Source organism: Mobula hypostoma, chromosome 21, assembly GCF_963921235.1.
Source record: "Mobula hypostoma chromosome 21, sMobHyp1.1, whole genome shotgun sequence".
NCBI lineage: Eukaryota > Metazoa > Chordata > Chondrichthyes > Myliobatiformes > Myliobatidae > Mobula > Mobula hypostoma.
In genome coordinates, this window is record NC_086117.1 from 18,313,439 (window position 1) to 18,341,235 (window position 27,797).

The 27,797-nt window shown below is 39.4% G+C and overlaps 2 protein-coding genes across 8 annotated transcripts in view; one reads left to right on the forward strand and one right to left on the reverse strand.

Moving 5' to 3' along the window:
* Positions 1 to 27,784, forward strand: part of LOC134359833 (uncharacterized) — a 53,660-nt gene extending 25,876 nt beyond the window's left edge. For both annotated transcript variants that reach the window (XM_063073557.1, XM_063073556.1), the window contains exons 2-3: positions 10,112 to 10,335; positions 25,985 to 27,784. In XM_063073557.1, the coding sequence (XP_062929627.1) occupies positions 10,113 to 10,335; positions 25,985 to 26,208 (447 nt within the window). In that variant the 5' untranslated portion in view covers position 10,112 and the 3' untranslated portion in view covers positions 26,209 to 27,784. The remainder of the gene's footprint in view (positions 1 to 10,111; positions 10,336 to 25,984) is intronic.
* Positions 1 to 27,797, reverse strand: part of fubp3 (far upstream element (FUSE) binding protein 3) — a 97,087-nt gene that overhangs the window by 18,039 nt on the left and 51,251 nt on the right. For 3 of the 6 annotated variants that reach the window (XM_063073550.1, XM_063073552.1, XM_063073554.1), the window contains 10 exons: positions 25,641 to 25,739; positions 23,866 to 23,968; positions 23,125 to 23,225; positions 20,444 to 20,588; positions 10,489 to 10,652; positions 9,431 to 9,504; positions 8,511 to 8,590; positions 6,245 to 6,361; positions 4,994 to 5,110; positions 1,000 to 1,068 (listed from right to left, as the gene is read on the reverse strand). In XM_063073550.1, coding sequence (XP_062929620.1) covers positions 1,000 to 1,068; positions 4,994 to 5,110; positions 6,245 to 6,361; positions 8,511 to 8,590; positions 9,431 to 9,504; positions 10,489 to 10,652; positions 20,444 to 20,588; positions 23,125 to 23,225; positions 23,866 to 23,968; positions 25,641 to 25,739 — 1,069 coding nt within the window. The remainder of the gene's footprint in view (positions 1 to 999; positions 1,069 to 4,993; positions 5,111 to 6,244; positions 6,362 to 8,510; positions 8,591 to 9,430; positions 9,505 to 10,488; positions 10,653 to 20,443; positions 20,589 to 23,124; positions 23,226 to 23,865; positions 23,969 to 25,640; positions 25,740 to 27,797) is intronic. The other 3 variants (XM_063073551.1, XM_063073553.1, XM_063073555.1) reach the window with 3 other exon arrangements.

The window sequence follows — 27,797 nt, forward strand, 5'->3', positions numbered from 1 at the left end:
CACAAGGTATTGAGCTTGTGGACAAGTATGTCAGCCTTCGGATATCAAAGCAATTCCGGAAAAATATTCCCTTGGCTTATCTTGTGGCAAGTGGTGACGTTGCCACTGCCTGTGTCACTTTTGGCCACATGACAAATAAAATGCCACTGCTCAATAACCTATACATACAGTCATTCCCTGGTTGGAATAAAATAAATCATTTTCACCCATCACCTCCAAGCTTCTCACTTCATCTCTATGCTCCTTCCCCCTCATGTGGTTTCACCTATCACCTGCCAGCTCGTGCTCCTCTTGCCCTGCTTTTTCTGGCTCACCGCCCCCCCCCAACTTTGCAGTCCTGATGAAGGGTCTTGGCTTGAAACATCGATTATTTATTCCTCTCCATAGATGCTGGCCGACCTGCTGAGTTCCTCCAGCATTTTGTGTGTTTTGCTCTGGATTTCCAATATTTTGTAGAGTCTCTTGTGATTAAATTTGCATCCAGCAGGGTTTTGGAATTAGCTATCCAAAGTAAATAAAGTATACTGCACAGAAGGTGGATCCATATCCCTCCCACATAATTGATTTATTTCTAGTTGCAGTTCCGTAATAGAGACCCTATGGATTAGTCCTGGACTCCTCAACTAGAATATCTTGCACTCCTATATCGCTCAGTTTGACTGATGTACCATACTGGAGACCATTTCTGTATAATACCTTTTGCCATCCTCCAAGCAGTAGAATTCAGTGAACAAATCACAATAACCACTTACGTATTCATAATTCACTCCTTATAAAACAGCACAGAAGATATCCGCTTACTCAACTGGAAAAGCAGAAGCTCAACCAAAGCAAGATTATAAATACTTGAAGCAAGAAGGGACAGAGGTGGGGTTGGAAGAGTTAGTAAGAGGTGGGGAAGGAGGGAATTCTCTATTCCACAGTAGCTGCTTTGTGCAAATACTCTTGAGAAGGTAACTCAAAAATATTATAGAATATCAGTCCAAGAAAAGTGCATACCAAGTATTTTGTAGTAATCTTCCCAGGCTTTGGAATAATCCATCTGACCAGTTTGGCCACCATTCTGATCTGTGGGCAGGTTTAAAAAAATTACATTTCACAAATCGATAAAAAGACATTTTTCAGAAAAAGATAAGGGATTCTTTTGCAAAGAAAAAGGAGACCCAGCTTTCAGAATAGCTTCAGACCAAGGATACTTACAGTAAATAGGTGTTTTGTTACTTTGCATAATTAGCAAGTGTTACTAATAACTACACAAGATTCAATTTCAACCAAGTTTGCTCAAAGACAATTCAGAACATAGTCCAAACAGGATTAGATGATTTTTGATTGTCAAGGTTGGGAGGAGCATTTAGGTACTGGGATATAATCTCCCAACGCATCGTCCTAGACAGCTCCATTTTACCATGTGGTTCTGAACTTATTTTAATAATTTCCACACACAGGTTGTTCATAATTTAATACTTGGCCTTGTGGATCTCAGCCTTATCAAACAGGCAGTGAGCCAAGCCCAAGCATTTTCTGGAGTGAAAAAATATATTTACACAGGAACATCAGAAAAGACTTGCAATCTTAGCAGACTTTTTTCTTCTCCATAACTAAACTGTACATCTGCAATTATATTTATGCTATCTATACTTTGGGAGTGGGGTGGAGACGAAGGCAGTTAGTGCATGAAAATGAGAAACAGCAATTCTCTTTCCCAAGGAAAAAAAAAGTTATATTTGCCAAGGTAAACAGATCAAATTCCAGATGATTGCATCAACAGCTTCATCATGTAGTCAAGACACATACAAAGATCTATTGGAAGACTGGATTTTCTTGACAAATCTTACAAGATTTGGTATTGCTTTCAATGAGCCTTTAGCAGAACTAAATGTTGAAATACAGAAAATATCGCTACATAGCAATTAATGAAAGAAAACTGGGAAGGAACAGTGCTACAGTTTTGAGGGTGTTAAAAAGGAAGGCCCAGACTCAATGCAATTCGAAGTTAATAGCTCAGAAGGATCAGTGGAAACCTCACTTCGATTTCCAGACTTTCAAACCAGTTGGAATTGCAAGGAGCAGCCCACACTTTGAGGTTGGTGAATGGAAAACAATCAAGTTATACAACTGGAGGATAACCAATCAGAAAAGTGACGAAGCATTCCAGATCAGAATATAACTAATGGGTTGTGAGAAAGAAAGACACCAAGGAATTCCCTGAACTGTTACAGTGTTGGAGTAATGAGTTTCAAATTACCTTAATTTAGAACTTTTGTAGAAGTTACAAATCCCACTCTCAGTTATGGAACATTCTATTTGCAAGTAAGGCTAACTAGCAATGAAAGATTCAGCAAAACAGCTTCGTAACAAACATTTATGTACAGGTTTTCTCTATGCATCTTAAAATGACTCATTGGCTTTGGGATATTTAAAGCGGCTATAAAAATGCTACATTTCCTTCAAACCTAATACAGCACCACATATTCATAGCTTCACTGAGCTTTAGTACAAGGTCTGAAAATCAGCCTTCATTTAATGAAGAACATTCAGTTGAAGGGGTTAGCTACTATTATAGACCAAGTAAAGCATACCGAAGAAAAGCTTGTATCTGGTACCACAATGCACAACTCTTACAATAGCAGATACATTTAGTGCAAGGCTGAGAAAAAAGGGTAGCTTTTAAAATGCACATTAATAATGGCTAAATGGTGCTAATGTTAGTTATGCTACAGTACATCAATAAACAATGATCTTGACAGAAATATCTACTTCAGCATTTCTGTGAAAATGTATTTTTAAAAGCAACATTTATAACTGAAGCACAGTGCAGTTAATACTACTTGCTGGTTGAACTTCGCAGTCAAGGCTGCAATGGGATTTTCAGGATGTTATTGAGTTCTTCTGCAATTCTAACTGATGAGAGCCTCTTTGATAAAACTTAAATGGCACAGTTCAGAGTCATGATCAGTGATGTGCAGCTCAATACAATAATTAACAGAGCTTGCTGGAGCAATAGAAACCAAAACTGCTCCAGAAAAGTCTAACAGAGGTTTAAGCAACTCACCTTCTGAATAGACACCAAATTCAGCAACCAGCTTTTACAGAACTGCCCTGTTCTGATGAAAGATCAGCCTATAACATTAATTCAGTTATATTCTCTCCACAGATGCTGCCAGGCCTGCATTGTATTTCTAGTATTCTTTTGTATTTCAGATTTCCAGTGATTACTGATTTGTGTCTCATGTTTGCAGCATTTCTCGCCAATCACACCCTCCCAAATCTTCATCTATCTTCCTTTCTTTACATTTCCTCCTCCTGATACATCACCTGTGATCAATGTGGTTGAAGTACTCTCATTCAGCAGTGTTACTTGTGTCATTCAGTCACTCCCAGTTTCACTCATTCTTCTTGCTCTCTCCACTACCACCCCTTGTCCAACACTTAAAGTACTGTGCAACAGTCTCAAGCAGCCTAGCAATATATATGTGCCTAAGAATTTTGCACAGTACTGTAGTAATTTTATGTATTGTTCCCACAAAAAAAAAAATTTCATGACATAGTTGAGTGATGATAAATTTGATTCTGATATGGGTCTGTATTGTGGACTGAGAGTGGGAAGGGGACAGGGAGAGGGGAATCATGGCTGGGAATTGGGGAAGAGAGAGGGGAGGGAGCAGGATTCTGTAATGATCACTATACCAACTGTGAATTCATACGACCTTGCCTGGTGTCTCAGGGCTGGATGTATCTTCATCTGCACCCCCCTCCCAGCACTTCAATGCAAGCTACCCTCCCGCGGCGCTCCACCCTTGCATTCCAAGATCCTTTGCTCCCATCAAATTTACAAACTTGCTCTTTGCTCCAAGTACAGTATGGTGTTTATGACTTTTGCACAGTACTGTACATTTTTAAAAATCTTCGATTTCCATCATTTCTTGCTTCTTATGAAAAATATCACTGAGCTGAAACATCCTCTGGCTCTCTACAGATGCTGCTTTTATTTCGAAGCTTCTTCCTTTCTGATTATCAAGCAACCACCATGAATGACTAATTACAGAAAGTTTTAAGGGCAAGGTACCCTACAAAACTATACAGGAATCCATATAGGGCAACATACAGCATAGAAATTTTGATAGACACACGATTAACTGTATAATAACTTTTTAGCAATCTGATTTGCGATCAAGTTATAAATAACTGATGGTTTTGCTTGCAATACATTAAGATACCCATCTACATGACATGCTAGAAATGGGCTCCCATCTCCAACATTTTTCAAATGTTTTGATTTAACTGCAGATTCTTTAAGCATATAAATGCACTACAAAAACCTTGCAAAGTGAAACTGGATGTGATCCAAGCCCATTTTGCAAAGGGAAACTTTAACCTTAGATACAGAACAAATTCCATTTACCCTGACGTCACAATCCACTTTGCTTCCAATCATGAAGACAGTTTTCCCAACAATACTACTGAAACAGCAACATCAGGAAATACTGGACATTATCAACCCAGCAGGATTTTCCCCACTGTTAACAGTCCAAATAAATTGTAGGCCAAAAAAGAAAATACTGCAAAACTACAGCTATCCAGGAGCAGTGTTAGCACACTGAGTCGAGAACCCTCCTGATAAATTGTATTCAGGCAACAGAACTAAATAGCGACAGCTAAGGGGCAAAGGAAGAGAAAAACTGGAGAGAGAGATATAAAGATAGAGTTTGAGAAAGTCATTTGGGTTCTTCCATACTAAAGTGTATGAGGCTACCTTTAACTCACAGCACCCTTAGCCAACAGACAAAGAACTTAAAATCAGAATTTTGATAATGCTTAGAATCAAGTGAGAGAACAGCCTTAGAGAGCATATTCGCTGCCCCTCTCACATTAGTGAGGATAAAGGAGAGCATTAATGTTGATTCTGGAATTGCAGAGGTAGCAAGTGCTGGGCCGCAGGAAGTGGAATGCATATGCTCGCATTGTTGAAATAGTTCTCTTCACAAATACACACCTGAATTTGGTTGCGAGTTCTGCCCCATTGTTGCTTGCTGTTGCTGGCTAGGCTGCTGGTAAAACTGGGAGATGTAGGCTGACCAGGCTGCTGAACCCAAATGCTGTGCAGCTTTACCTAGACACACACAGTGTGACAGTAACGATCACTGACTAATTTTAATAGCTTTAACTCGTGTGGTAGGAATAGTTCATAATGCAGTGGGCATGACTGCTTGGATTTCAATGTCTAAGCTTTAAGGACCAACTCTGAACTATTTGAAAATAAACCCACCACCCAACCAAAAAGACAAGTGTATCCAAATGAATCAGAGTCCAAGTACCTCCCCCGTTAATGCCTTCTTGGTCGCCTCCAGTGATATTAGATTTGATCCTTCTCTTACTGAATTCTTCTTTACAGGAAAGATCACTGGCAAGGCCAATATTAATCACCTCAATACATCCACCAGTCACAAGATGTTTTAGTAAAAGCTTAAAAAAGCGATGACAGGATAAAATGTTTAGTGAGCCAAGTGACTGGGCTTTCAAATAGCTTTGTCAGAAGTAAATACATGGTTTTGGGAGGAGAGGAAGCAAAGCCTCATTGAAACCTTCCCATAGCATACATAACAGGCATGTGCTAAATGCTACTACACTGATGGAACCCAAGATAGTACAGAGCAAATTCCATTTATCCTGATGTAACAACCCATTTTACTTCCAATCACAGAAAACAGAATTGACAACCATACCACTGAAGTGACATTAGCAGAAAGTATTGGATACCATCAACCCAGGAGATTTTTCCACTGCAGACTAGCACGTAGTAAAAGCAAAACAAAGCAAACCAAAAAAAACTGAAACTACAGCCATCCTGGAGCAATGTTAGCAGAGAGTCAAGAACCCTCCTGATAAATGGTATTCAATCAACAGGGTGTAATAACGACAACTAAGAAGCGAGGAAGGAGAAAAACTGAGGGAGATATAAAGAATAAGATAGTTTGGGTTGTTCCATACTAAAGTGTATGAGGCTACATTTAACTCAACACCCTTAGCCAACAGACAAAGAATTTAAAATCAAAAGTTTGATAATGCTTAGAATCAAGCGAGAGAACAGCCTTAGAGAGCATATTCGCTGCCCCTCTCACATTAGTGAGGATAAAGGAGAGCACTAATGTTGATTCTGGAATTGCAGAGGTAGCAAGTGCTGGGCCGCAGGAAGTGGAATGCATATGCTCGCATTGTTGAAATAGTTCTCTTCACAAATACACACCTGAATTTGGTTGCGAGTTCTGCCCCATTGTTGCTTGCTGTTGCTGGCTAGGCTGCTGGTAAAACTGGGAGATGTAGGCTGACCAGGCTGCTGAACCCAAATGCTGTGCAGCTTTACCTAGACACACACAGTGTGACAGTAACGATCACTGACTAATTTTGATAGCTTTAACTCGTGTGGTAGGAATAGTTCATAATGCTGTGGCGTTACTGCTTTTGATGTCAAAGTCTTAAAGAAATAATTTTGAACCATTTGAATATAAACCCACCACCCAACCAAAAAGACAAGTGTATCCAAATGAATCAGAGTCCAAGTACCTCCCCCGTTAATGCCTTCTTGGTCGCCTCCAGTGATATTAGATTTGATCCTTCTCTTACTGAATTCTTCTTTACAGGAGGATCACCGGCAAGGCCAATATTAATCACCTCAATACATCCACCCAGTCACAAGATGACTTTGTAAAAGTAACAATAAGTGATGATAGAATAAAATGATTAGTGAGCCAAATGACTGGGCTTTCAAATGGTTTTGTCAAGTGAATGCATGGTTTTGGGAGGAGAGGAAGCAAAGCCTCATTGAAGGCTTCCTGTAACTTCCATAGGCTTCCATTCCTTTGATGGGTAAGAGCTACTACACTGAGTCTAATCCGAGATATTTCATAACTTCTACTGAAAAGGCACCCTCAGCGAGGTTAGATAAAGTGAACAAAGCAGTTAACTGCTTCTGTAATGGAATTAATCAGGGATGGAAGCACGCAAACTGAGGACAGTTTAGAATGCTCCATGTACAACTCCAGAACAGTAGTTAACTAGGGAAAAAAAGCAAACCCAGTCAGGATAGAAGAGATGCTTTCATATTCCTTGGAAGAATCCATACCCACATTACTGAATCCTGCACAGCAGTTGATTCAGTATCTTCAAGCCCCATCCAAAACCTAAGTTTGTCACATTTTGGCTTAAGACTTTTCATCACCCTTTAATCTCTATTTTCGCTTGCTGTATTTCACTAGACTACTGGCACATTAACATGCTGGAGTGATATTTAAACATTAGAGAAAACAATTTGGGGCATACAACTAAGCAAAGTTTAAAATTAGAAAGAAAATCCTGGAGAAACTTTTTTTATATATATATGTTAAAGACTATTTTTACACCCAAGATTCCCTTAAAAATAGAATGCTCTTCAGTTAATGGGAAATTGACCTCGTTCTCTGCCATAATTCTGTGACTGTAGTGATTAAACCTACTCTTCTGCTCAGTGTTGTGAGGACTGGTCTTTATTTCTTTGTTTTCCCTCTCCACACCTTGTGGTACATCCGATGGCAACCTTGCCATTTCTTTAGCACGTCTGTGTTTTTTTTAAACAAGACCAAGTTGCCAGCTCGAAGTTCAACCGAGCATGGAAGAAAAGTACGCAAGGAGCTGGTTGGATTCGAACCTGAAACCACTCGCCTCAAAGTCCAGTGTGGCATACACCACCGGCTGGCATCCCTGTCATAAAGGGTTTCCGGAGGATCATAGTGCTAACAAACAAATAAATCCAACCACAATACATTTTAAAATGTGCATTCATTCCCAGAGTATTACACAATTTCAACATTAGCCCTGGTATCTACTGTTTCACTGAGTTATTGAAGACTGATTGCCAAATTTTACAAGGTTACACTGCTGAATGAAGAGTTGGTCAGATGTTTTCTTGTCCTCCCTCTCCTCTTACGCCATTCACCAAACGCTGGGTTTGTTTGCACAAGGTCAAGTTACAATTCTGGATGCTATGCTCTTGGGGGAAGAAAATGATTTTAATAATCTACTTCTCAAAGGAGGAAAATAGGAGAAGAACATCAATATGATTGCAAGAACACAATGAATATGATTAAACTGTCCTATGGTAGGCAAGTTTACTTTAAATAGTCCAAGGTTTGCCACATATAAACCTGAGGTTGCTGGCTGTTAAATAAAAAATATACTGCAGATGGATTATAACAAACTGGTAAATAATTATACTAAATCCAACTGAGGTTACTAAAACAGGTTTTGTGGGTACCAGAACTATAGAGCAGAAAGGATGAATGAAACAACACTGATTAGTATTTGAGATTTCTATACATGCCTATGCAGTGTGTTTTTTTAATACTCCAAGGGTGATGAAAAGCCTGTTTTATCCGGCCTGTGGAGCACATGAGAAAGGAGATCAAAATGTGCTCAGCCAATACCACAATGTACAAGAAAAGCAAAGACTTTTTGCTGAAAGCAAACAAGATACTCACTTGGATCCTGCTGCCCTTGCTGCTGCCAGGGTTGGTATGCACTTCCCCATCCCTGTGTCATAAAGGCTTGTGGAGGACCACTATGTTTGGAGAAAGAATAGATTCAACCAAACTTGTATAATTTGTACATTGGCTCTGCTATCTACTTAACCTATGGGTTAAATACCGACATATGAAAATGGGGACAATTAATTCAACTCCAAACAATACAGGAAACAAAAAGCTAGAAATTCAGCTAACTTTTCATGGCAGGCTTGGCACTGACAATCAAAGTAGGCAAGGCTGCAGCCTTCGACTCTCACCAGTATGGTGCACAACATAGATTTAAAAGGGAAACATTTTGGTGCAAGTATTGTGGGATGAAGATTGGGAAGGGGGGGGGAAGAAGGGAAGGAAGTGGAGTCAAAAGGAGGAGGAAACAAGGAGAAAATTTACTACTCGCTCATGCAGGTGAGCAGTGTTGTGTTAGGTTGTAGGTTTAAAGCTGGGAGAGAGATGGATTACAGTAGCTGGAAAATTAAAGGGGACTCAAAGTAAACCGATTTTATAGGTTTTGGCTAAAACCCCTGGGAATCTCTGCTTTAGGTTGGATATTTTATAAGTCTTAACAAAGTTGTGAGATACTCGAAAGAATAGATTTTGTATGTGCATGTTATATCAGGCAAGGATTTCTCAGAAGGTAAGCAGCTTCCACTCCTATGACTAAATATGGACTCAAAATCCCAGAATAAGATACTAAGCCTCAGAAATAAATCAAGCCACATATGGTGGGACAGAAGTACATGACTAACACTGGAAATGACCTAACATCTTCCATCCCAAAACAAAAGCTTGTTAGTTCAAGAGTACAAATGTCAACTGATCAGTTCTGTTCATTAAAAGGAAACCGTGCAAGGGTAAAATACTAATACGATTCTTACTTTTGGTGGTGGCCAGGTGGTCCTTGACTGTAAGGGTTCGTGTTAAATCCTCCAGGGCCGCCAGGACCAGGACCCTAAAAGTGTACAAAGAACACTAAAGTGAAAGAGGTTGAAGTTATTTAATACTTTCCACAAATTCACATCTATTGAGCATCCAAATTGTTAGATGAAGGTAAATTTCAAGACCTGTAGGCAGGGGAGTCTCTTTAAGTGCTATCGAATTCAAGGTAAAGTTTCTTCAGGGGATTGCAGCCAGAGCCAAATCCATCATACCACACATGACTCACATACAATGGGAGGAAGAACATGTAACAAGGGCTTCACGTTACTGAGACAGATGACCTTTCCTGTAGCCACGTATACAATTCCACAGTGGCACATCACCTCCCTTAAGTCAAGGTCAAAAATGGCACGAAGTGGATGCAAAATATTCCAGGTGGAATGTGTATTACCAGATGTTGTGGTCATAATCTGTACTCATGAGGTAGATAGGAGGATTAGGCCTTGCATACAATTTAGAAGAATGACAAATTAAAAAATCAGAATATAAAGGGATAGAGCAGATGAGGAAGGAGGTTTTGCCCACTCATGGGATATTGGGACTGATTTTGATGTCCTCCTGCACCTCATTGGTGCACCGGGCGGCAAACTAACCATTTCTTTTACCATTTGTCTGTTTAGCATGATTCTGAGCCCAGCACGGATGGAAAGCATGCAAGGAGCCGGCCGGATTCCAACCTGGGATCACTCGCCCCGAAGTCTGGTGCGGATGCCACTATACCAGTGGCCGGCGCATTTGATGACAATGGAGCGTGCAAATGTTGGAGGTCATTCTGTGAATCACTGCACCAAAGGTGGATGCAAAGTGCATCAGCAGAAGAGGAAACATACAAGAATTGACATGGGTCAGTTCTGCTGAAGTTAGAAGGGTCCTGACCCTTCAACTTACAAGAACACGAGATAAGGTCCAATTTTTGGATGCAGTTTCTGTGAAGTGAATTTGAAGTGAAATGAAAAGGTTGAATGCATTTTAAATGGAAGAACTAAAGAAAGCTCACCCCGTTGATTTTTTCTTCTATTAATTGTCTAGCATGTTCAATTTGTTGTAGAGCTCCACGAATGATGAATATTCGAATATTAGGATCAGAATTTGGTGGTGGGTTTCTCTGTAATTCTACATGTGCTCCTGTTTGTTGGTTAATGCTTTTGATAGTCTCTCCACCTGAAGAACAAAATGGAAATATTAACATGCCTGAACAGATTAACTGCTTGCTGAAAATCGTAAAGCTAGTGTATTCTCATGTTCATTAGCTTAAATTTTGTTGTAATTTTAGTCACCTGCAATATACTTAAATACTGACATCCAAATATTGGGAAAGTTTGAGAAAAGTCTCAATATGAACACCAAGCCCTAAAAAGTATTAATTACTCCCTGTGAATTTTTCCTTGTGAGTATTTCAAACGATTGAATTGAAATTAGTTTTCAAGAATTCTCAGGAATTCTCTGAAGCCTAGTTTAAAAGAGAGCAGCATAACCCTTTTATTTAAGGAAAGAGGGACAAAAGCAGGAATATATAAACCAGTGATTGCAAAAATCCCTCAAACCTATCATTAGCAACATATCTATTAGATTAGTAAAGAAAATATGACCACATGGTGATATGAAAAGGGAAACTGTTTTGACAAATCAAGAATGTATTTTGGAACTATCCTGGTAAACTCGAGGACTGGATTATTTCAAAATCCAAAAAGCTTTTAATAAAGGGAATCATTCTAAAAGTTATTCCACAAAACTTGCCCAGGTAATTGGGGAAATTATAAGCACTGAATGAGTTATTCGTAAAACAGAAAATAAAGTTCAAGAATTTGTGAGTCACTTTCAAGTTAGCAGGTTGTAAATGTGGAATATCACAAGGATATGTTACAGCTATACAAGACCTTGGTCAGACCCCACTTGGAGTACTGTGTTCAGTTCTAGTCACCTCAATACAGGAAGGATGGGGATACTATAGAGAGAGTGCAGAGAAGATTTACAAGGATGTTGCCTGGATTGGAGGGCATACCTTATGAGAATAGGTTGAGTGAACTTGGCCTTTTCTCCTTGGAGCGATGGAGGATGAGAGGTGACCTGACAGAGGTGTACAAGATGATGAGAGGCATTGATTGTGTGGATAGCCAGAGGCTGCTTCCCAGGGCTGAAATGGCTAACATGAGGGGGGATAGTTTTAAGGTGTTTGAAAATAGGTACTGAGGGAATGCCAGGGGCAAGTTTTTCTAAACGGAGTGGTGGGTGCATGGAATGCACTGCCAGCGGCAGTGGAATTAGATACAATAGGGTCTTTTAAGAGCTTTCTAGATAGGCATATGGAGCTTAGAAAAATAGAGGGCTATGTGCTAGGGAAACTCTAGGCAGCTTCTAGAGTAGGTTACACGGTCAGCACAACATTGCGGGACTGTGATGTACTGTAGATTTCTATGTTCTGTGATAAGTGCTGAGATCTCAGATCTTTGCAATCTATTTCATTAAGGAGAACAGAGTCACAGTAAACCTATTACCAAAGTATACAGTAGGTGACCAAAAAATTTCAAAAACTTTTCAAAAATAATGCAGGTGAAGACAGCAGCATCCTAACAATCTTGAGATTCATTTTCTTGCAGGTGTTTACAGGAAGAAAAGTTAAAGGTAAAGCAAGTGTAGCATATTCCAGCCTGTTTGTAATATAAAGCCTGACAGGAAAACAAGCTGCAAGGATAACAGAAGTTATGCACCTTGGAGAAAATAGAAAAGAACTTTTATTAAAATAATTTAAAATAAGAAATTAAAGTATTCAGAGGGACCTGGATTTCCTTGTACAGAAAGCATGTAATAACCAGATACCATATACAATTAAGTAAAACAATGTTAAATTCTGTACAAAAGGATCAGATCGCAAAAATAATTTTACTGCAATCATGCAAGGCCTTGGCAAGACCACACGTGGAGAACTGCAAGTGTGCATAATCTTACCCAAGCAAGGATAAAGTTACTTTAGAGTGCAAACAGGCCCATTGAATAAAACCACTTTCATACGAGGAGAAATTGAGTATACATCCTTTTTTAATAACAAAATTCTTAGGGGACCTGGCAGGTTGATTTTGGCTGAGATCTCATGAACAAAAGTCTCACAGGTAGTGAGCCAATTAGGTGTAAGAGGAGAAATTTCATCTACAAGTGACAAATCTTTCGAGGGGTGTAGATGCTCACGTATTCTGCACGTTCAATACAGAGTCTTGGAAATTAGGGGAAAATGAAAGGATACGAAGTGTTGAAATGTGATCAGCTAGTCTTACTCAGCAGAGCAGAGCATTCAGAAGGACTAGATGCCCTGCTGTTGCTTCCTTTGTTCTCTATAAAAAAAACAAACACAGAACTCAAACCACACCAAAAGGTGGGAAGTTCCCATTTTTTGAACTTTAAACATGGGATATGGGCATTGCTAGCATTTCAGGACCATAACCCTAATGCAGTGAGTAAACAAGACTATTTCAAAAATAATTCAAGTGAAGACAGCAGCACCCTGACTTAATCAAGGCAATTCTTATTCACAGCAAATGCCTTTCCTTTGTTTTATAATTAAGGGTACTAAGATTTCTCACTGACCAAAACCAAAGAACTTGCTCTTAAGTTGTACACAGTAGTTTATTTACACAGAACCAGTTTTAAAAAGTTATTGCACCACATTAAAATTTTAGGTTAATTTTCCTTCTTTTTCCTTAATCAGAGGGCAAGAAATTGAGATTGAAAAGATAGAGGTGACTAACAATAGCTCTTGATGGAAACAATTTTCTTTGAAAATATTGACAGGTGAATAGCTCATTTAGACCAAAGCAGAAAATACAATATTCCCATAACAAAATGAATCACACACTGCAAAATTCATAACACAGAATAAATGGGAATAAAATGCAAGTTGAGAATATTTTAAATGAGGATAGCATTTATCATGAACAATTAAAGAATGAGCCGTCACTATAGCAAATTTATGTGACCAGAACGAGCTAACATGTTAACAATTCCTGTGACAAAAATCAGGTCAGGACTTTTGACTTATACCAACAATTGTAAAGGCCAAGCAAAAAATCTTGATGAACAATGGTGCTAACTTTATTTATGCAGTAGGTTGCAGATTTGACAACACTCTAAAATTCAGTAACATGATACCGGAATATGAAAACTATTAGCAGATTGGAACAAGCTGGAGACACTTAAGTAATACAGAGCATTGAATTGAATCCGGCTACAATCACGACAATTAAACAAAATCAAAGCGTTAAGGTGCAGAGTTTAATTTGGATTGTGCTTCATTTACTATTGCAAAACAAAAGATTAATCTGCACTGAAAACAAAATGCCTACAACAGAATTTAAGTGATCAAAAAACCCTGCTAACAATTACTACAGTGATATTAATGTAAAAGAAATTTATAAGGATTTCTCTCCATGAATTCTTATCCGCCCCCAGTTACAGTGCAGAATGCATTTAAATTGCTCCCCTTTTGTAATGTTGTTAGAAACCAGGAATAGTACCTGTTAAACATATGGAAGCCCGGGAACTTTTACAAAAAAAGGCTATTCCCCTACAAAATCAATTAAAGCATGGCCTTCCTAGATGTAGCCAATTTACGCCTTCCCTTCACAGCTTTATTCATTGAACAATCTGAACTCAAAGCCTTTTCAAACTTGCATGCTGATTAAAATCTAATGTTTATGTCCTAACATCAATTACATCTCTTGTGTGTGCTTGCTCTGGCTGCTTCACTCACTCAATTTCTCGCCCCCACCCCCTCTGCAGTGTCTCTAAAGGGATGCCCTTGGTGGTTAATGCACCCACTGGGGGGAGGTCACTCACAAGACGCTTGGTGGCCAGTCACAGACACGTTCAACAGTCAGTCTATTCTTCCGCCTGACAGGGATGCAATGTGAAACCGACTGCAATGGTACTTGATGAAAATTGTAAAGCAATTAATCAAATCACTAAAAAGACAGCAATGACACTGCCCAGCACTGGGGAATTATCCATCAATTTTTTTTTATCATGGTAATATCGTGAAGAGAAGTAACGATTTATCTTCCAGCTCCTGCCTTCACGCAACATAGAAAGCACTTGACGTTTCTATTGCCTCGATGCCTTTTCAGGATTCTTTCAGCTGGTCAGAGCCACTGAAAAGGCAATGCCGGACATCAACTTTAGAGACTGGGAGATAGAGTGATCCTGAAAAGACCCATGAAACATTGGTTATGCAGTCGGATTTCAATTGCAGTCTGTCCAAAGGAGGACAAGAGTGGGGGGTAGGGGTTGTTGGAGAGAGGAGAGATTCACACAAGATCATGAACCGAAACCTCAACCACCAACAATTAATGTCACATTAGCTTCAGTATATTGTAAGTCACATTAAGCTAAAGATGTGAACAATGAGGCACTGGGTTTTCAAAGCGTGTGCTTCTTCATCCGCCCCTGTTCTCACAACCACTATATAGTCAAATGAACTGGTCTTTTTTTATGTGGGTTTTGTAGGGTGGAGGGGAGGTAGGGAAAAGAGAACTGATTTTGGGCGATTGGAGTCACGTTTCATCTTAAAAACAGCTCCATTCAGCCATTACTAGTTTAGTTAAAACAGGTCAAGGGTTGTGTCAGAAATTTAAGCCACTTCATTATTCTCTTCATGAAAATGTAAAGGAGTCCTAACAAAGTTTAACTCTCCAAAAGAACAAACAGGCTTCAAAGATTTCACAGACTTTACCGGGGGGGGGGGGGGATGTCGTTCATATTTCTAAAACTTTTAGTCACTTTCTTTGCATTTTGCTTCTTTTTAAATTGAAGGCCAAGACTGATGTAGATCACTAACTTCATACATTGGCCACTAATAAAAAAATAACATTTTAACACAGCTAGAGCATTTGGCACCTCAGAGCAATAAAGAGAGATTTGTTAAAGACAGCATACTGAACATTTCCTGACGTTAAGAGAATAAACAGAACAAACCGAAAAAAAATTACCGGTTGACAACTATTTTCAAATTTCAAATGAGCCAGACTCATTTTCAAATTAGAGCATCAGTTCTGACTACAACTCAACCAGCGACTTTTTGTAAACCTGTCATTCAGTATACATTATTCACAGTTGTCAACAGATCTCCAGTTTACAAATCCCTAAATTCAGCAAGAATGAGCAAGTCTCATTTAGTCTATTAATAGTTGGAAAAAAAGACTCACTTTTAACCAATACGTAGAGGTATTTGGTGGAAAATACAGAACAATTAACTAATTTGGTTTTAAAATCCCTTTTACTTCCCTGCCATGTTGACATAATTTACAAAACATCTACCTTCTGGCTTCTGCCATAAAGAACTTGCTATTTTTGTTACTTCCTTAACCTTTTTGAACACAGTTTAGGATTAAGCAGCAATGCAATTGCACTTCTTTCAACATAGTAAACTTTATAATGTGCAATCTATTACAATGAAGAAATCTTTATGCACATTAGGTGACAATATGTGAAAACAAATGGTCCTAAAGTGACGTGGGATTCCACTTTAGTTCTCCGTCTGTTTCCCCACTGTGATCTGATATTTTCCCCAGACTGTTCAAATGAGACCCAAGGAACAGCAGCACCTTGGGTCTTCAGACAGTGGGATGAGAAGTGAATTTGTTTATATATTCACTTGCTGTTTGTTCAAGTAGGTGGTATGATTAGTAAGCTCAGCTAAAAATTGATGGTGCTCAGAGTGGGGTGGGTTGGGGTTGGTAGTGGTCAGGGTCCTTGGCTGCAGAATGACATTGAATTGATAAAGTGGGAATGGTAAATGAAATTTAATACTGAAAAATGTGAGACTAACACCATATAAACTGCTGGAGGAATTCAGCAGGTCTGGCACAGGAAATGGAAAGTTTCACATCAAAATCCTTTGCATTTTAGAAAAGGGCACAAAGATATACATAATGGATGTCAGGGCCCAAGGGAATACCAAGGACCTTTGATTTACATGCTCATTGTTCCCTGAATGCAAACAGATCCAATTTGTCAGATTGTCCTTGATCACCTGGGCTCTTACTGTTTGAACAACTGTCCCTTATGTGAACTAAATTTGAGTGAAATCTGCATGGACTGCATCAGTCACAGTAGACTCAAGCACTATTACAGCACTTCCCCAGCTTATGGCAGGGTTCTGCTCCTGACAACTATACATAACCTGAGCTTTGCAAGTTGGATATGTAGCTGTCCAGCAAAATATTTAAATAGGCCAACCAAGTATGAAGTTTAAACCTGAGCATTTAACTCAACTGTTCAGATACTGCCATGAACCACATCCTGACATAGCAGAAGATGCTTGCAGCAGCCAGTAAATCCAACCTGGGATGGACTCCAAATACTCCTTATAATGTGTATGCAGAGCCAGAGTGACAACAGAGTAGTAGGATTATATGTTTTTACTGAGTTATGTAAGTTGAGGTACATGCTGGACAACTTACAACATGGGAGCTTTGAACCGAGCCCACAAAGATGAAAATATGTGGACTTGGAAAAACTGGAAAGTGAGTGCTTCCCAAATACTGGAGACTCAATCAATGCACTGTATGATCAATCAATGTTTGCACACTTGCCATATTCTCACAATCGATCTGATACAGTTCAATCTGTTGCAGGTATCAGTTGTAAACAAGTCAGGTGTTTATCACCTGGCGAGGTCTTGTGCTCTCATTTCAAATGCTTCAGTGAGAGTGCTGATGGTCCACTGATACCCAATGCCTACCTGGTAATCTCATTTTGAGAGTGTGCAGGGTAATATTCATGCTTTGAGAGTCTGCTGTTGGGTGTGCAAACAATGTAATCTGCCCAAGAAAACTGAATTTAATTGGGGTAACAATTTTGGGAATGTTAGTTCATTTCTCCTTCCAGTGGATTTGGGGTGTTATATAAATCCACAACTGGGAAGAAAACAATATTCCAAGGGATCTCAAATACCACAACAATGAACATCTTCAAGAAAGCAGACAACTCTGACTGTTGTAACTAGAAGCTTGCCTCAGTCTGGCAGAGGAACAAGCATCAATGTATTAACTGCCTTCTTGCAGTAGTTAAAGAACTGCTCTCTAAATGTTGGTGTACTTTCTGCCTATCCTTGTTTTGCCAGTTCCTGCACATTGCTGGCAGGGCTGTCTATCCTAATTGCCCTTGAAGTGATATTAATGAGAGACCTTCTTGAACCACTACAGCTCTCCTGGTGATGGTGCTCCCTTGGTGTTGGGTGGGAGGTGCTGAATTTAGAAGCAGAGTTAACAAGAATATACAGTGGTTCCAGATAATCAGGCCATTGGTTAATTGGGGCAGCTGCTTATTTGGGACACAATGCCTCTTAATTGGGACAGGCCACTGCCAAAATTAGTCATGTGCATTTGTGTGGCCATTATAGACACAGCACTGTGCTTAGAATGAACAGTTTTTAAAATAGCGTCAGTTGGGTGTGTGTTTGTGTTCAAAAACCAGTGATTCTTGTCACTGATAATTGGTGAGAAATAAATAGTAAGACTATTCAGTAACAACAGGAATTCTGCAGATGCTGGAAATTCAAGCAACACACATCAAAGTTGCTGGTGAACGCAGCAGGCCAGGCAGCATCTCTAGGAAGAGGTACAGTCGACGTTTCAGGCCGAGTCAGGACTAACTGAAGGAAGAATTAGTAAGAGATTTGAAAGTGAGAGGGGGAGAGGGAGATCCAAAATGATAGGAGAAGACAGGAGGGGGAGGGATGGAGCCAAGAGTTGGACAGGTGATTGGCAAAGGGGATATGAGAGGATCATGGGACAGGAGACGGGGGGGGCAGAAACAGAGGATGGGCAAGGGGTATAGTCAGAGGGACAGAGGGAGAAAATGGAGAGTGAGAGAAAGAATGTATGTATAAAAATAAATAACGGATGGGGTACTAGGGGGAGGTGGGGCACTAGCGGAAGTTAGAGAAGTCGATGTTCATGCCATCAGGTCGGAGGCTACCCAGACGGAATATAAGGTGTTGTTCCTCCAACCTGAGTGTGGCTTCATCTTTACAGTAGAGGAGGCCGTGGAGGGACATGTCAGAATGGGAATGGGACGTGGAATTAAAATGTGTGGCCACTGGGAGATCCTGCTTTCTCTGGCGGACAGAGTGTAGGTGTTCAACAAAGCGGTCTCCCAGTCTGCGTTGGGTCTCGTCAATATATAGAAGGCCACATCAGGAGCACCGGACGCAGTATATCACCCCAGCCGACTCACAGGTGAAGTGTCGCCTCACCTGGAAGGACTGTCTGGGGCCCTGAATGGTGGTAAGGGAGGAAGTGTAGGGGCATGTGTAGCACTTGTTCCGCTTACAAGGATAAGTGCCAGGAGGGAGATCAGTGGGGAGGGATGGGGGGGACGAATGGACAAGGGAGTTGCGTAGGGAGCGATCCCTGCGGAAAGCAGGGGGGGGGAGGGAAAGATGTGCTTAGTGGTGGGATCCCGTTGGAGGTGGCGGAAGTTGCGGAGAATAATATGTTGGACCCGGAGGCTGGTGGGGTGGTAGGTGAGGACCAGGGGAACCCTATTGTTAGTGGGGCGGCAAGAGGATGGAGTGAGAGCAGATGTGCGTGAAATGGGGGAGATGCGTTTAAGAGCAGAGTTGATAGTGGAGGAAGGGAAGCCTTTCTTTAAAAAAAGAGGACATCTCCCTCGTCCTCACTACTTCACTACTTTAGCAAACTAAGAACTATGAAGAATTTGAAGTTTATTGACAATTATCTTGAATGGTGTAATGAAAATGAAGATTGGAGGGATGCAATAATCAACTGCATTGCATGAAAACAGTGTGTCTGTGCTATTTTGTTCATTTACAGTCAAAAGAACACAGCAGCACATACCAGATGAATTCCTCCATCGACAACTATTATGAACTAATACAATTTTATAGTACTGTAGAGGTTCTGATAAGTGTTCTAATTTGTTCTGTACTTCATTTACTCAGTTAAACGGTAGTTTATTATTTTTTAAAAAAATACCCTTCTAACTATTTCCATGAAACTTATGTTAATTGGGGCAGCAACTTAACTGGGCCAAAATGTACTGGTCCTGATGTGTCCCACTTAACCGAAATACACCATTCCAAGTCAAGATATTTTATGTACTGGAGGTAGATGGTGATGTTCCCATGACCTATTATCTTTGCTTTGGTGGTAGAAGTCACAGCTTTGGAAGATGCTGTTGGGGTTAGCATTGACAAGTAAATGCCAAGCATTCTCTAAATGGTACAGACACCAGGCACTGGTGGAAAGAATAGATGTTTCAGGGTGACTGATGAGGGAATGCCTTGCTCTGGATGGCACTGAGCTTGAGTGTTGCTGCAGCAGCGACACATTCCTGACTTGTAGATGGGGAGGCTCAGGAGTGTGTTCAGGCTTGGTTCTTGAGAAGAGAAAAGATAGAGTTGAACCTTAAGTCAAAAAAGCTTTCATAACTTTTCTCGCAAGTTCTCAAAGGGCTGGCCAAAGCCATCAGGAAACATAGTAACATTCCCAAATAGAATTTAAGCATTCAGTCTTTCATTGACTGAAGGCTTCCTCAGTGAGAAGCTTAAAAATTGCAGTATTTCAGCACCGCTCCCAACAACATTACTCCCACAGCTTGAAGGAATGGTATCTTCAATGGCAAGTCTTGACATGGTAGAGGATGAGATGACAGAGTTTAAATGGACACTCTGTATAGTTGGGGAAAGTGGTTTACCTCTGTATAGTTGGGGGAAGTAGTTTAAGCTGGTCTGTCCCTGAGCTACCACTGTAAAAATCTTAGAGTACACCAAGCTTTCCAACCAACATGTACCGACCATGAACAAATGCCAATGCAAGTCGCTTTACCCACCTTTATCAAAAAGGAGAGAAATGGTTTGCTATCTTTGATTTTCCTATATTCAGAAACTCCCGGTCAATGTAGTGTGAAATGTTAAGTTAATTATATTTAATTGATCATACCTCTTCCAATAACTAAGCCACATTTATCAGCGGGTATTGTGTATGTTATTTCCTGCATGCCACCTGGAGGTCCCACATTCCAGTCACTACGACCCCTACCCCGGCCTCTTCCGGGACCACCAAAGCCGGATTGACCATCTCGCTCCTGAAAGAATAAAGAGTTAAATAAAAAGTGAAGAGCAGAACTACACAGACATTTTCATTCAAATATCAAGTAGAATTTAAATGCGACATGGAGAACAAAAATATGTCCTTATCCTTAGGGCAGACAGTTAGTTTAATGGCGCAAGAGCTGACAGTATACCGACTTTACAAGACACTACTGCCTTTAATAGTTTTATTTCCTGTAGCAGTCATATGAATTGTGAAAGTACACTCCATCTAATGGAACTAAACTAGTATTACAACATTACACTTCGCAGATGCAATAGTTTGCTAACGTTTTAGTGGGTTCTACTAAGTCTATTAGAATTCACAATTGTTTAACGTAAAAACTTAGACATGATAAAGGCAAAGAAAAAAAGGAAGAGCATTTTTTTAACCAACATTTTTGCCCACTATATTGTACAAATGCTCACGTCTATAACACTTTACAAGATCTGACAAGGATTCCAGATCATATGAAGAGACATTTGACAGGAAATAATTATGCAATTACAATTCAGTTTCTACTTTCAAGATATGCATCTTGCCCTTTGATGGTATTAGTTGAAATGCAAAATGTTGGAAAATTTAAAAGCAGATCAGGTTGAAGTACAGGGATGGATGTTTCTAATCTTCTAAATAGAACATAGGTGTTTATACTACTTCCCCACCCTCCAAAGAACAGGCTGATTGGCCAACCACATCAGCATTAACATGAAATATTACATAAAATGCCAGATCCTATTAAATCAGTTTGCCTTGATGTGATTAGATACAAATATGAGCCAAAAAAAAAGTGGGGGATGTACCTATGGAACGTAGAAACAAAGTAGTCCAGGTGAAGAGGGGATAAAATCATTGATGCAAAATTAAACAAAGCTACATAAGAATACATAATCAACTGATAGTCTAAACCAGAGATGGCCAACCTATGGCGCATGTGCCAACAGTGGCGCACTGGATAATTAGAAGTGGTGCACTGCACCCCAGTGATAATAATAAAAAAGTAAGCCTACTCATGCAAAAAGTATTAACCAAAAACCGATTTGTAGAGAAAAAAATCCTAACAGGAATTCAAGTAGCTTAGAGCAAGGAATGGATTTTACTGAGAATAAATCTAAAACTTAGCAATTGTTTTTAGTGATTTTATTATTTTGTGCACATCTTTTGGCGAATGTTATCTCTGTTTTCAATTTTAAAAAAATATTCAATGAGTCAAACTAGGAATGAAGGACTTTTGTTCTGCAGTCGTTCCATAACTCTTCAATACACGTTTGATACTTGTTTGATCCTGAGGCGCCAGGCGTCTGTACCAGCGTTGCGTCACAGGTTTTTGCCAGTTTACAATTGACACGTGTGCTACGGAGTTGTGCTTTGTCCGTACTTTGTGAACATTTGTAGTTTTGTACTTTTTCGAAAATTAAGCCTTGTTTTTACCCATCACAGTGCAAAAGAAGAAAGTGACAGTAAGCGTGAATTCAATGAACAGTGGGAAAATGAGTTCTTATTTATAGTGGGTCCGTCAGGAAAACCGTTGTGCATTGTTTGTGAAAAAACTTTCTCACATAATAGAAGCCGTGATCTTAATAGACACTATAAAACACAACATCAGACTGAAATAGAAGGAAAATTGAAGCTAGTGCTTAGGTCTGAGTTACGGAAAGAATATGTAATTAAGAAAAAAGAAGAAATCAAAAAACAAAATATATTTGTTAAAAGAAGTCTTTTAAGGTAAGTAATGTTTAACTTGTTTTTATATTAAATAAATATATGTAAAAATGCTAAATATGTCTATATTAGCTTATTTTTACAAGAATTGAATGGGGGTACAAAAGTTGTATGGCACATCTGAACTCGTGTGTGAAAACATTGACGCATGGAATGTAAAAGGTTGGCCACCCCTGGTCTAAACTATAACCATTATGGGCAGTTTAAACATTGTAGCTAAAAATGTTTGAAAATTCTGATTGAATGATAATATATTATTAAAATACATGTGCTCAATGGCAAAGAAAATATTTCTTAAACCACATTACTTCACTTTTGGATAGAGTATTTTTTTGCCATTAATAGAATGCCTTCATGTATTCCAGTATGGTGACTTGATGCTGTTTTATTAACATGACTAAAATAGACTTAAGAAGTAGATTTTGCTAAGGATATTCAATCCTTCACCTGTGAGTAAACTGACCATAAATCTTGCACTGAACCATTTAATGTTCTCAGTATGCCTTAGCAAATTAAACTTTGAGATTAAGACTTTTTAAAAAACATGTCCACCAGCAGCAACATGCCTGAGAAACAAAATCCGATTGCTTCAAAAACCTAGGGACATTGGCAGTTTTGTGAAAACGTCCAGTTCGCATAAATTAGATTCCAAACACCGATCAAGGAAACCACTAGTATACTGGGCTAATTTTGAAAACACTCAACTTTGGAGTATCGAAACCTACGCGCGCCCCCCAACCCCGGATTGTACTGGAATGATAGAAACTCCAGTTTTGTGTGTACTATCAGTTAGACTATTGTTTCCTCACCTGGGCAGTGTGAATAAGTTCGTTAATCATATGAGCAGCATTTTGACACCTATCTGGAGGTCCCATCACCTGAGCAATTCTGTCTGGCATAACACCATCATCTAGAAAAAGAAACAAGTTAGTGAGAGACATACAATTCCTGGTGCCCTTTCCAAATATAATGGCTAAGCAGTTAAATGCTTCATGTCAAGAACGATAACATGCTCCAATATTATCCCAGAATGACAGTGCTAACATTTTAGACAATTATATTTCTGTTACTTTCAGCACAGTACAACATCCTTTAAATGGTGATTAACTTGGGCAACTACTGCAAACCCTCACTATCAAATAAAGCAGTGGACAAGTGCAGCACCTCAAATAAATAGCAAAACTTTTTTCCAGCGATGCCTTCACTGGGGCACTTACTGATCTGAAGAATTTTCAGGAATGTTTAGGATTACAGTTGCACCCACTTGACCAATTAACATAACCCATAGTTTTTATGTGGGAGCAAACCATGCGTTCATGGGGAAAACGTACAAATTCTTGACAATGGCAGAATCGTGCCTAGGTTGTAACAGTGTTACGCTACCATACAGACATTACCAGGCAAAGGGAAATTATGGTTAAACAACTTGTGGGCAATCTTTGTATCCTCAACTGCAGACAATTTAACAAATCTACTACGAATAGTAGCACTCAACAGGCCTCTTCAGAAAACTGCCCAACAGCCAACACAAACTGAATCTGTTGCGTTACCTGGCTTAAACTGAATCCTGACACCAGCGTCATTCTGAATCTTTTTTATCATTTCACCATTTCTTCCTATTACGATACCAACAGCAAATCTAGGTACAGCAACCTAAGAAAAAGATAAAAGTCTGAACTCCATTTATACAAGAACACAGTTGTGTGAGAGAGAGTGAGAGAGAGAGAGAGAGAGAGAGAGAGAGAGAGAGAGAGAGAGAGAGAGAGAGAGAGAGAGTGAGAGAGTGAGAGAGTGAGAGAGTGAGAGAGTGAGAGAGTGAGAGAGTGAGAGAGTGAGTGAGAGAGTGAGAGAGTGAGAGTGAGAGAGTGAGAGAGTGAGAGAGTGAGAGAGTGAGAGAGTGAGAGAGTGAGAGAGTGAGAGAGTGAGAGAGTGAGAGAGTGAGAGAGTGAGAGAGAGAGAGAGAGAGAGAGAGAGAATGTATGTATGTATGTGTGTGTACATGTATGTGTATATATATCGCTCTGGCAAAGTACAGACTACAATGCAAGTATTTTAATAAAAAAACTTTTAATCCATCAAACCAATGTGTTTGGACTACTGTAAAGACCACTAACAATAATTCAAGCAACCAAATATATATGTTAGCTTTGCATAATATGTAGATTTGTGATTTTGTCACTTTCATCACCACCCTGTAGGATCAGAGTTTTTGGTGAGTTATAGACCTCAAGATGTAGAAGAATTAGACCATTCAGCCCATTGAGTCTGCTGCCATTCCATCATGGCTGATTTATTATTTTCTCAGCCCCGTTCTCCTGACTGCTCCCTGTAACCTTTCACACCCGGACTAATCAAGAACCTATCAATCTCTTTTTTAAATGTACCCAATGACTTGGTCTCCACAGCCATCTTGTAGCAATGAATTCCACATATTCACTACCCTCTAACTAAAGAAATTACCTCTCCATCTGTTCTAAATGGACATCCCTCTACTCTGAGGCAGTGCCCCCTAGTCCCAGACTCCCCCACTACAGGAAACATCCTCTCCAAATAAATATCTAGGCCTTTCAATATTTCACAGATTTCCATGAGATTCCCTCCCACCATTCTAAAAAAATAAAACTGTAATATATAAATTTTAGTTTAATTAATTTGTCCACCTGACTGTTGGTTATGATTGCACTTTTCAATCACAGGACATAAGAACCAGGCCCAATTTGATCCCAATGTCTACTTCTGACATGGGCTACTGTTTGGGGAATAGAAAGAATTGTGTTAACTTTCAATACCACCTCTCAAGGTGGTGAAATTATGGTGCTGGTGACTATGGGTTAGTTCAGCAACCAGGAGTTACACCTGGACTCTGCTTGTTTAGCTAATTGATCCATGCTACCAAAGCCATTGTGGAGTTAGCTATATTTGCCTCTTAAACATGCAAAATCCCTTAAAAAACAATCAAGCCTTCATTAATAGGATCTGGACTTGAAGAAATAAGCACAGCACCATTTTCAGCATACTTAAATTCATATTAGTCATGATAATCTGAAGTGTTTTTCATTGAATGTTTAACATTAGCCTGGAGAGATGAATTATTTTCACCACTGCTTACACACAGACACCTCATGGTAACAAATCAGAAGTGAATGCAGTGGGTGTACCCTGGCTATTTAAAACTTGAATATATTTTCTGACACGAAAAACTACATCCATGCCACTTACTTTGTATATCCAATAAATAAGTCTTATGGTATAGATCTAATCTAATACAAAGCAAAACTGATGCATAAACTTTGTAACTTCAATTCACAATTAAAGCAGTACTTACATCTATACTATTTCCACCCAATCTGGAACCAAATTCATTCCGCCTGAAATCACCTTGATCTTTATCTCTGATTATTTCCAAGACCATCTCCTTAGCTTGCTGCAGGAATGATATTAGGGCAAGGCAGGGAGGAGGTTAAAAGCCAACATTGTTATTGGAGATAGATAAATCATTTGTGCAAGCATTTTGTATCCTGAAAAATCCACACAGCAAACATTCATTGCAAATTATAAGACAATGCTGTAAAACTGAAATGCATTACGTTAAAGGCGGGAGGAGAAGATGGCGGCGCGCCGCGCGTGTGCAGCTCTCCGGTGAAAAATGATGTTGTATCTGTTAAATAGGGGCCGTGGACAATTCTGATTTGATGGAGAATGGACGTGAAAGCACAGAGGAACATCTGGAAAAATTTCTGAAACGCTCGTTCGCTGCTGTCATTACTGCGTGGTCGGGAACCTTTCGGAGAGTAGGCCTCAAAATCCCCGGCCTTGCCTGCTTTGGGCGACCGAGAAAGAGGTCGAATCGCTCGGACAGAGATGCCGCTCAGTACTCTGTGTCGGAGAGCTGATCAGAGCTCGAAGTTTTCGGGTGACTCAGAGTCGGATTGTGGTCGGCATGGCAGGGAGAGTTTTTCTTCCTTCTCCCATCTGCGTGAGATGTGGGATATTTGAGAAACTTTGAACTTTACTGTGCTCACAGGCTGTTCTTCATCAAGTTATGGTATTGTGCACTGTTGTAACTATATGTTATAATTATGTGATTTTGTCAGTTTTTTTAGTATTGGTTTGTTCTGTGTTTTGTGATATCACACCGGAGGAAATAATGTATCATTTCTTAATGCATGCATTACTAAATGACAATAAAAGAGGACTACGTGTCTTCGTAATCTATTAATATTAAACAGCATAATTACAGAGCTACAAGTGGAACACGCATTTTCTCATCTACATTTTCACTGCTAGCAGTTGACCAGGTGCAGTATTTTCTCTGAAAAGCTAAAAATTACAGATATTGAAAATATGAAGTTAAATTGAAACCCTGGAAAGAATTACGTCAAGCAATATTGTGTTCATTTGAATGAGGAGCATTTTTTATTTGCTCCCTTTAAAGAAAGTTATAGAATCACACAGACTTATAGCACTGAAACGGGCCCTTTGGCCCATCTGGTCTGTGTCAAATTTAATTTGCCTAGCCCTCCATATCCTTCCCATCCATGTACCTTTCCACATTTCTCTTAAATGTTGAAATCTCAAAGTCTCTGAACTTTGTTGTCAGGGTTACCTCCAAGCAAAGGATTTCAAAAACAGCACCATCAACCACAATATGCTGGTGGCGGGAGGACTAAATGTTTCAAGTTGAATTTCTAAGTGTGCAACCAGCAGGCTACATTCTTTTCAGTGAGCACTGCTTCTAGGCTTCCGTCACCCAGGTAAATGTTCTAGTGCAAACCTGACTTAGATATTGAAGATGACCATCAACTTGAAATGTTAACTGCATCTCTCTGCACAAATGCAGTGACTTGCTGAATATTTCTGGCATTTGTTTTCTTAGCTCAACTAACTGCTGAAAATATGTTCCAATACAGAGCCTACTACGGCTGTTAGATTCATAAATACTAACATGTTTTTGATCTTCCAGAGAATTACTGCACCTGCAAGCATGGATATATACACACAATTCCACATAAATATACTGCAAGTACAAAGACATTTAAAGATATGGGCATTGGAGAACCTAAAGACAGCAAAAATCAGGAACGTGTACTGCAAAATAATAAAATGCACAGATTAATTTTTTGCATTTGCACTAAATTAATGTTCAACTGTTAAATGTTCGAGATCCAGCATCCTTGACGTGTTCCAAATTGTCAAAGGGTACTTTGGTATTGTTACAATGAATATTGTTACTTCCAATGTCCTAGAACTAGTAGTTTTCAATTTGCACTTTACCAATGGTCAAACAGTCAACAATGATAAGGTAACCAGCAAGTTGAAAAAGGAACTAGAGATTAAACCAAAGTTAGTGTGCTTACAAACTTAAGCACAAGAGCTTAAGTATTCACTTAGACACAATTTTAAAGCACAGTATGACAAAGTGCAGTGGGATAAATTGCAAAAAAAATGTACTAATCAGCTTTCTTAATGTTAACTGGATACA